Raw genomic sequence first — 9,417 nt, 5'->3', positions numbered from 1 at the left:
AAGTCCCTAACCCACATATTGATGGCCACAGCCCTTTCCGGGTTCGTGAGCCCCTTATAGTTAAAGGAGAGCAGGTTAATAGAATTCATTTTTTACTGGTTTTGGAAGGTTTCCCCGCGGACACAGAGGTTCTTAGGGCATCTTGACTTTTTTCCTTTTTCCTCTTCATTTTTGAACCCAAAAGAAGGGGAGAGAAGTCATCCTCCTCGTGATGTTTCAGAGGTGAGAGGGACATCCTCTTCATCAAAGAAGCATCTTCTTCATCTAGTTGGGCTTTGAATACTTCATCGATACGTTGAGTTTTTTCAATGAAATCCTCATCTGATTCCATAGGGGAATCAAGATCTTGACTGAAGATCACTCGGTCCTTGTTAGGGACCCTTCCCGGGGAGGGCTGTTCAACACCTATAAGGGCTGAGCTAAGCCTGAAACTGCATGCCTAGACCATCTTGCACCTCTGCTCTAGGAGGGGGGCAAATCTGTTGGCTGTGATATGCCAATTAGTTTTATTGTTTTTAAACTTGGACACATGTTTTTTCTGGGGCAGAACAAAGGCCTCCTCTTTGGCTGGGGTCTTATCACTAGCAGCTGGTTGATGGAGATCAGGGCAGTCCCTGATCAAATGCCCTTGCTTATTACAGTTAAAACAGGCGTTCGGGAGGTTCTTATAGGTCAGAGCTTGTTCATAAATAATCTGGCCCTCTCTGTTTTTCAAGGGGACTTTCTCTTTAAGGGGTTTGGCGGTGTCTACTTCAATAAGGGGTTGATGCGCCCATTGAGGATTGACGACTTGAAAGGGTTTTTGCCCTAGAACCTTTCCTACAGAACCTTTGACGCATTAACGATGAGAAAAGCCTTAGCAGTAGATGAGGAAGTACGACGATAACGTGTAAATTTCACACATCCGCAGTACAATAGCAATATGCAAATTTCTCATCAAAATGTCTCCATGTAAGAAATATTTTTGAATTTTTACAAATTAAAAGGACAGCTGATTTGATGTCCCTCATTAAGTTTCTACTAACACGCAACCCCTCACCATTATTAAAGTCCATCCATATTTTTCACAAGTACAAGAATCTTCCCCATACACTAATTTCTTACATAGAAGAATCTTCCCCATACACTAATTTCTTACATAGAAGAATCAAGAATTTAAGTTTTTTGACATCAATTTTTTAAATTAAAAAATCAAGAATTTAAGTTTTTTTTACATAAATTTAAAAAATAAAGAATTATTTTCACATAATAAAATATTAAATACCCACCCTTCAATAAGAAAACTATTCCCTCCAATGTTTACAAATTTGAACATTTGGGATAGAGAAAAAAATAATACTCCATGCGGACACTATAGGCAACTCACCAATGGCCACCCCTAAGCTCTGCTCTCTACAACCCCCTATGTTTAAGGTTCAAGCCTTAGTTTTTTTTAGGAAATACAATTTTAGTATGTAAATTTTATAAGCCTCTAACTCTCCCTCTAACATCAAAACAAAATTTTGTTTTTCTTAAATCTTGAAATTCATAAAAACGTTTTTCTTAAATCTTGTAATTCATAAAAACGATTTTTTTTCTCATCATCAATTCTCAAAATTTTCCATTCACTTAAAAAATTTGTGAATATTATCATGAAGTATACACTCATTTTCTCTTCATTATTCTAAGTATAGATAAAGATAAAGTCCGAAGAAGTAATATGAATACGTTAATTATAAACCCAAATATATTTTTATATTTAAGAGCTATAAATCCACATTTGTTAAAAAAACTAGAAATTTCCTCTAGTAAGGTGATCAAAATTATATAAAGTGTGGTGAAAAATAGATGACTTATAAATTGTACAGTGTGGTACAATTTGTTCTTATAAAATTATATAAATGGTCGTTTCTAAGAACTAATTGTATAAGAGTATCCTTACTAATAAATTGGAGACAAGAAAATAATCATTAATCTATTGGAAAAGATTTGCTCAATGCTCCACACACGTGTTGTCAATGTGGATGATGATTGTAAGGGCCCCTATATGAGGAGTAGTTGTTGTGGTGACGACAATTCCTAGTTGAGACACTGGATGGTGGTCAAATGTGGCTAGATGTTTAGGAGACAGCTTATGTAGACTTCACACTTTGCCAAGTAGGATACATGCTTGTGTAAACGATGTGACCATATAAGTGAGTACTAGACAATAAAGTGAGGACACACTATTCTCGGGTTGCAAGACTTGCTTGAGGGTTCTAAGGGTCTCAAACGATCATGGAAGCTGCACATAGTTCCCAACAAGTCCACAACAAGACCTTGTTGTAGCCTAAATATGGTCCCATTCAGGTGAATGGTTGTTTGGTCATTTTGGACCAAGTCGTGGGTTGGCCAACATGATCGACCTACATCTATGCCAATCTTGAGAACTATTTATAGACTAGTTTTAGTTCATCATTGAGTTTATTGTATTCAAGCACTCCTAAGATCCTCCATCCAAGGTCTGTCTAAAACACTATCAAAGCTTCTTACCTAGTGCACACTTGTAGACAAAAAACCATCAGTTTGTAATCAAAGTTTGCAAGCATTAAATATTGTTTACTCCTGCAATTTAATGCTTTGTAATAAGTTGATCTAATGTGCTCCCAATCAGGTGAATAATAGGTTAGTCATTTTGGACAAAGCCATAGGTTGGCTGACATGATTGACCTACATCCATGACAACCCTGGGCGCTATTTTTAGACTAGTTTGCCAACCTTACTTTTTCATCGAGTTCATTGTGTTCAAGCGTGCTTGTAAGCAAAAGATCCTTCGTCCAAAGTCTATCTAGATCGCCATCAAAGCTCCTTTACCCAAGCAAACGGGTGGACAAACACCCATCAATCTATAATCAAAGTTTGCAAGCAATATTATTGTTTGCTCTCCACTTCTTTTTGGAATTCAATGCATTGTATTTTATTGATCCTTCTTTTGATATTGTGTTTTCTTACATAATCATGCCAATCTTTTTAGGGAAAAACATCATCTCATTTTTCACCTACATCATGAAAAAACAATAAACCACCAATTTTCAAAGACATTATCAAAAACTTATTTGAAAAGAGAAAAATAGCTTCATCATTTCATGTAATCATGTAAAATTTACAACGCAACTACTATCATCTCCATACCCTTATTTTTGGAAGTTCCAAATTTTAGAATCCTCCATACATACGCACCTATCGAAGGACTAGGAGCAGAGCAGTCCTTTGTCAATTGGCACTTTCCAAAGTAAATCAACCTATCTATTATGAGGGTCTCCGACTGAGAAAGAAATTACATCATCACAAAGCTAGAGTGCCTACCCATGGTGTTTGCTTTGGAGAAATTTTACTTACCTCTTCGCTATTCATTTCAAGTTCCTTTGGTGTATCATGAAGCTTTTTATACTATTTTTTTTAATTTTCAGAGCTCTTTGATCTGAGCTCCGGTTCAAAAGTTATAACATATTGTTTTGGCCATCATATCTCCTAAAACCCTTTTGGTGGCAAAAGGATCTCAAGAGAACATGGCTTTCACATCCATGATCATGCTCAGCCGCAAGCTCAAGCACAATCATCATCATCATGCCCCTATCATCATTATCACCATGCCATCACCTACAGATGGAGCCTCAGTAAGCTTAGTTTGATACTGACAAACATTCTTGCCCATGTTATTCTTGTACTTAAGTAGAGGACTGTCTGCATTGCCAAAGAAATGTGTCTTTGTAATGGTCATAAGAGAGCTAACTTTCTTCATTCAGATGTACCATTAAGATGTGTTCTTCATTCAGATGTACCATTAAGATGTGTTCTTTTCTAAGTCAAAAATTAGAAGAAGATTCATGAACTCAATGACGAGTAAATACATTCAACAGTCCACTGTATATCAATAACTATGAGGTCGCACATGATGATGCATCATCGGTCATGTTTTTTTACTATGTTTCACTAGACAACAAATGCTTCATATTTTAGAAGACACCCTCCTACCAATGCCAATGCTGCAGACACCCTCCTCCCAATGGTTCATTGCAATTCCTCTCATAACATGTGCATTAAAAGCCTTGTAAAATACAAGTTTTATGCATCTGTTTACTCGGACCTCAATGACTCTTCACCCTTGGGGCTCCCCTCCACAATAGAGCTGTCAACGCATGTGTATTACAACCAGGAGGCCAAGCAGAGGCACCCCAGCAGCCAGCAAACATGATATACTGATATACAAGATAACTACCAACTAACCAGTCATTTGTACAAAGGATCTTAACTCAAACTTCATCTTACAACCAGATAATGCATAATATAACAGCCAATTTTGCCCTAACACTGAGTAAGACCTCAAGTAGTGGCCTGCACTTTTCGAGCCTTTACAAGTCTCTGTTCTGTTGCTCCTCAGCTAATCCATCGCCCTTTAGATGACACATTCCATTACACTTTGTCTGGTTTTCTGATAGCTCCTGCACAGACTCAAAACATGATAGCAGAACTGAGCATATTACCATTTAACCAAGACCCCTAAAAATGCCACCCATTCTCTGAAAAAAACACAAATCAAGGGAAAACTGAATACCTCAACCTGGCGTTGTAGAAATTTCACATACTCAACAGCTTCATCGAGCATAGCAGCAGTATTCGTTTGCTGCATAAAGGAAAACAAAGAAGCTTATTTGATGATGGAGCACATGCGCATGCATTCTGACAATGCTCTCCTGCAGATGGTTCCCACAAGCATGCTATACTAACACAATATACGAGGACGATAAAAGCTGTGATCATGTGTTTCTCTTACCTTTTCCATGTTTGGCACAAGCTCCTGCAGCTTTCTCATGCGCTCACTGATCTTTGTCCTCCTGACCTGTGGTCCACACAAGCTCCAGTAAAAGATTGGTCACAAATACCATCTTCTTGGCCATAAGCATTACACAGCATAGGACCTCATCTGCCCTACAATCATAGAAAACAAAACAACTTACCCGCTCTGCAATGCTGCGTGGATGAGTGGCACATCCTCTCTTTGCTCTAGCTCTACAAAGGACAGAATGCGCCAAAGATGCCTCCATGCTTGCAAGGGTCCCTGGGCTCGTGCTTGCATGAATGCTGAAATGATGCAGTTGTGAAGCTTCTTGCTCTCCGGCAAAGCTTTGCTGCATGAGAGAACAAAAGCAGACATGTACATAAGGTCACATCAGTGTATAGATCAAGCAAGTATGAAAGCCTCTAAGTCTGCAACAAGAAGCTTACTAGTGATTCTGACATGGGCATGTTGCCTTCTGTTTCTCTTCCTCTTTTCCTTTGTCCGAATGCTGCTGTGCCTGATCCACCCTCATCCCAAAAACCCACTGCTTGATTGGAAAAAAGTGATGCTCCTTCTCTTTTATCTTCCTCAGAAGAGTTCCCAGGTGAGGAAGACATATATAACTTTTCACATACCGATGACATACCATCAAGGGACAACTGCGACAAGAGGCCCGCAGGTAAGCTGCTCTGTCGCAATAAGCCACTTTTATTCACATCCAGAGGTGATTCCAGACTCCGAGTCTCCACAACAACCTTGAGCTCATCCTTAGATTTGCCGAAATTGGTGATCCCATTCAAGCTGCTACCATTAGAAGGCAAGGAGGGTATGGTCTCAAGCTGTCCTGTGGCCTCAAAAGGAAAATGTTTACCCTTTGTGTTATCTTGAGGCATACCCTCTACCTTAGCTTGCGTGTATGAGCTTGTGAAGTGCGCAATGGGCCTTTCACTGCACTCTTCCATTACTAGCCTAGAGAGAAAATCAGCAGGGGAGCTACTGTGCCGAATGAGATTGCTTTTCGAATGAGGCTGCTGCCCAAAGTTTGAGATGGGTAGTAGCATCGAGGGTGATGAGCAGTTGTCTGATTTGCACTGATTGCCCACAACCACATGTGCACTCTGCAGGGTACCTGTTGCAGGAGTGCAAAAATTGTTCGATGAGTCATCCATACTGTGTTCAAAAATGGCAGAAAGAGGGCCTCTACTGACATCTGGGTTTGATCTGTTACAACCAGTTCCCATGTATGGAGATTGTTGGGCAGCCATTCTCTTCTGAGCTATGTGTTGCTCTGCCTTCGTCCCATTGGCCATAGAGCATCCTCTACCTTCTTCTGTTGGGAGAGATGACTTTGAATTACAGAGAGAATCAGCCTCGGAGAGAAACCGGGCAAACTCAGATTCTTCTACTTGAGTGAAAGAGCCAGACTCACGCGGGAAGAATTCCTCATCGAGATAGTCTGTAAGCACAGAGCTTGGGGCAGAGTGGTACCGCATCAAACCACCAGAAATCTGCAGATTGTCTGCTAAGTTTCTCTTGGTTGCTCCAAACACAAGAGGCGGTGGATAGGAATCCATCTGGAAAGCCACTGAATCGATGTCCATTGCACGCCCAGAAAAGTCTTGGTATCAGAACTTTACTTAAAAACCAAAGCTCAGATGGATTCTGAGCTTGCAGTGAAGATCAAAATTTCATCCTGGCAAGAAAAGAGTAGAAGAGCTGCGTGTGTGTGTGTGTGTGTGTGTGTGTGAGAGAGAGAGAGAGAGAGAGAGATGAGAGTGACTGAGGAATTGAGGCAAAATGAGCTAGACTGTGGAGAGTCCAGAAGAAAACGACTGTCGAGGGTGAGAGAAGATGATTATGAGAAAGAAACACTGCAAATTATGAGAGATGCACAATAGAATTGCCAATTCTGATTAACCCACCGTTACGCATTCATACAAATACCATTACCATGGAAATGCCTACTCTGATTAACCCTTATATATAGCAATGTCAGCTCTGATTAACCCTAAGACTTGCCTGCTCTGGCTGACCCTTAGGCCGGGTGAGTTGAGTGTAAGAAGTGCAAACTGTTGTGAGGGTGAAGTAAAAGGAAGGGTAGGAAGCGAAGTTGCACTCTCTGAGATCACAGAGTCAGCTAGGGTAGTTAAAGGAAAAGTGAAGTGAGGGTAGGAAAGAGCAAAAGAAGGAACAGGGGATCAAAGGGGTGGTCTGCGATTGAGATAAGGTGGGAGGTAGGAGAAAAGCAACAGAGGAAAGAGAAAGCAAAGGGCAGCAGCGATGATGATGGTGGTGGTGATGTGGAGGGGGGGTGTGGGAGTGCGCGCGCGCGCGCGCGCGTGTGTGTGTGGAGCATGTGTTCTTGAAGGAATACCCAGACAATTGCTGGTGTTGCTGCTGCCGTAGAGAGAGAGAGAGCCTTTTAGGCTGAGTAGTTGAAGAGATCCGATCGTTACCTGGTTTCTGAATCTTGCTTGATTGCTTGCCCTTTTCGAAATCTATACTGTACAGTGTGCTCGAAAGGGAGAGAGAGAGAGAGAGAGAGAGAGAGAGAGAGAGACAGAGAAGGATCAGAACTCTGCTCCTTAGAGACAGAGAGAGCGAGAGAAACAGACAGACAGACAGACAGAAGGATCGGATCTCTCTTCCCTACCCATCGCAGCTTTTTTGCTGCTCCTTGGAAAAATTAAAAAACAGAAAATAGAAGATGATTTGGGGGCATTTCCACGTTTTTCACCTTTTTTCCCCACCCTTCCCTCTCTGGGTCACGTTCCCACGTCGCCCTTCCTCCAATTCCGCACCTTTGATTACTTCATCTTTACTAGAACTTGTTTCCATGAGACTGATGAGAGCCATGGTTGGCATTGGGCAACCCATTTTGATTTCAAAATCCTATCTATCCGCTTCACAACCACAAGGTACAAGGTTGCTTTGATCTTCATCTCACTTGATTCTCTTCTTATTGCAACCTATTGTGTGTTTTTCTCTATGTATTAATTGTGCCTCTATAAATTTCATCTTCATCTCTTTTCTTATTTGCAACCGATTGTGAGTTTTACACTCGGCCTAGATACTCGAAAGATTGGTCTGTAGTGTATTCTTTCGAGTTGACATCAGACAATCTTGGTTGAAATTTAGGAGTGCCTTTTTTGGCATTGGTTTTATTTTCAATGTATTGAAAACATACATTTTAGTTTATAATCTCCATATTTCTGAAATTTGGAACTATCTTTATTTTCAAGGGATAGAAATCATACAAATTTTTTTATAAACCCTGTACATATTTTTCTTACACCCATGATCCATAGGTGTTGATGTTCAATCCCAATAAAATATGTGTAGGTCCCAGGATCCCTCCCCTTATCCTCTCAAGTAGTCCACAAAAGCACACTTAATATTGTTGAACTCCCCCCACATGGCCATAAACCATGAACACTTAATATTGTTGAACTCCCCCCACATGGCCATAAACCATGAACATGACAATACATCACCAGGTGACTATGTATTGGTGTGCTTTTCCACATCAAGGTGGGCCTACAGCTGGCCATGTGTTGGATTTCCTCATGTGTATGCAAATGTGTAAACAATAGCAGACAAAGTGGTCTTTTAGAAGAAGAGATCACGACAACCACACTCCAAGTCTTCAACCACTAGGAGTAGGGTAGGGGGGCACTACAATTACAAAAACTCTACAAGGAAAACAACAAAAAGCCTTCATTGACCAAGCAAACATTAATATTTCCTAGTTTTCTTTCATTGTTAAGTTTGCCAAAATGTGAGGAATCTTGTTCTCTAATAATTTGTTCAAAAAATGGAGGTGGACAGCATACAGAACTTGTTGTTCGCACACACAGTACAAGATGGACTTTAAAAAAGAACATGGAACTTCAATGAAAGCACTAGTTTGAGGGTAGGATTTCAACTAATTAGCTATAACCACATTGGTTTTTTTCTTGAATTTTGTGTTTTTTCAAACAATAAACAACCTTTGGTGTTTGTTTTAACGGGAAGAGAAGGGGGTTGGGGGGATGGGGGGAGAGTAGGGGAGTAATTAGGGGACATTCTCTTATATGGCCCTTACCTGCACAAGGTTGAATGATCTTACACATTCCTTTAATGATGGCCCAAGGGGTTGAGGATTTGAAAATTTATATCATGGCATAGGGCCGAGGGGGGAGGAGGAGGAGGGGGGGTGTGGGGTGTGGGGTGTGGGGGGTGTACGTGCACATGCACGCATGCGCATGTGTGTGTGTGTGTGTGTGCTTGTGTACGTGCGTGTGTGTGCATGCACATGCATGCGCGCGTGTGTGTGTGTGTTTGTTTATTGGGGGGGGAGAGAGAGAGAGAGAGAGAGAGAGAGAGAGAGAGAGATGTGAATGCATGATGCACACATGTATGCACATATGTGTGCATGTGTGTGTGTATGGAATGTTAGGGGTGTGCGTGTGTGTGTGTGTGTGTTCCGGGGGGGGGGAGAGAGAGAGAGAGAGAGAGAGAGAGAGAGTTAAAAGATCTCTTTTCCTCATGATCTTATACATCTTACATGGCTTGCCCAACCCCTTGGACTTGACATTCCCCTCATCATTAATCATGTTTATCTAATCAATTGCCTTGAA

General features: G+C 41.0%; 1 protein-coding gene across 1 annotated transcript; it reads right to left on the bottom strand.

The window, feature by feature from the left end:
- Nucleotides 1-4,144: 4,144 nt before the first annotated feature.
- Nucleotides 4,145-7,504, bottom strand: LOC147632639 (transcription factor bHLH130-like). Its single transcript, XM_086807438.1, has 5 exons — nucleotides 5,245-7,504; nucleotides 4,977-5,147; nucleotides 4,793-4,858; nucleotides 4,574-4,642; nucleotides 4,145-4,460 (listed from the first exon to the last, which is right to left on the bottom strand). Exons 1-5 carry the CDS (start codon nucleotides 6,397-6,399, stop codon nucleotides 4,371-4,373), a joined length of 1,551 nt encoding a protein of 516 aa, XP_086663564.1. The 5' UTR covers nucleotides 6,400-7,504; the 3' UTR covers nucleotides 4,145-4,370.
- Nucleotides 7,505-9,417: the final 1,913 nt, after the last annotated feature.

The sequence above is a fragment of the Cibotium barometz genome, chromosome 13 (genome assembly GCF_041138505.1).
Source record: "Cibotium barometz isolate CiBa-2024 chromosome 13, ASM4113850v1, whole genome shotgun sequence".
In the NCBI taxonomy this organism is placed as follows: Eukaryota; Viridiplantae; Streptophyta; class Polypodiopsida; order Cyatheales; family Cibotiaceae; genus Cibotium; species Cibotium barometz.
Note: the sequence above shows the minus strand (reverse complement) of the source record. Positions and strands in the feature narration are given on the sequence as shown.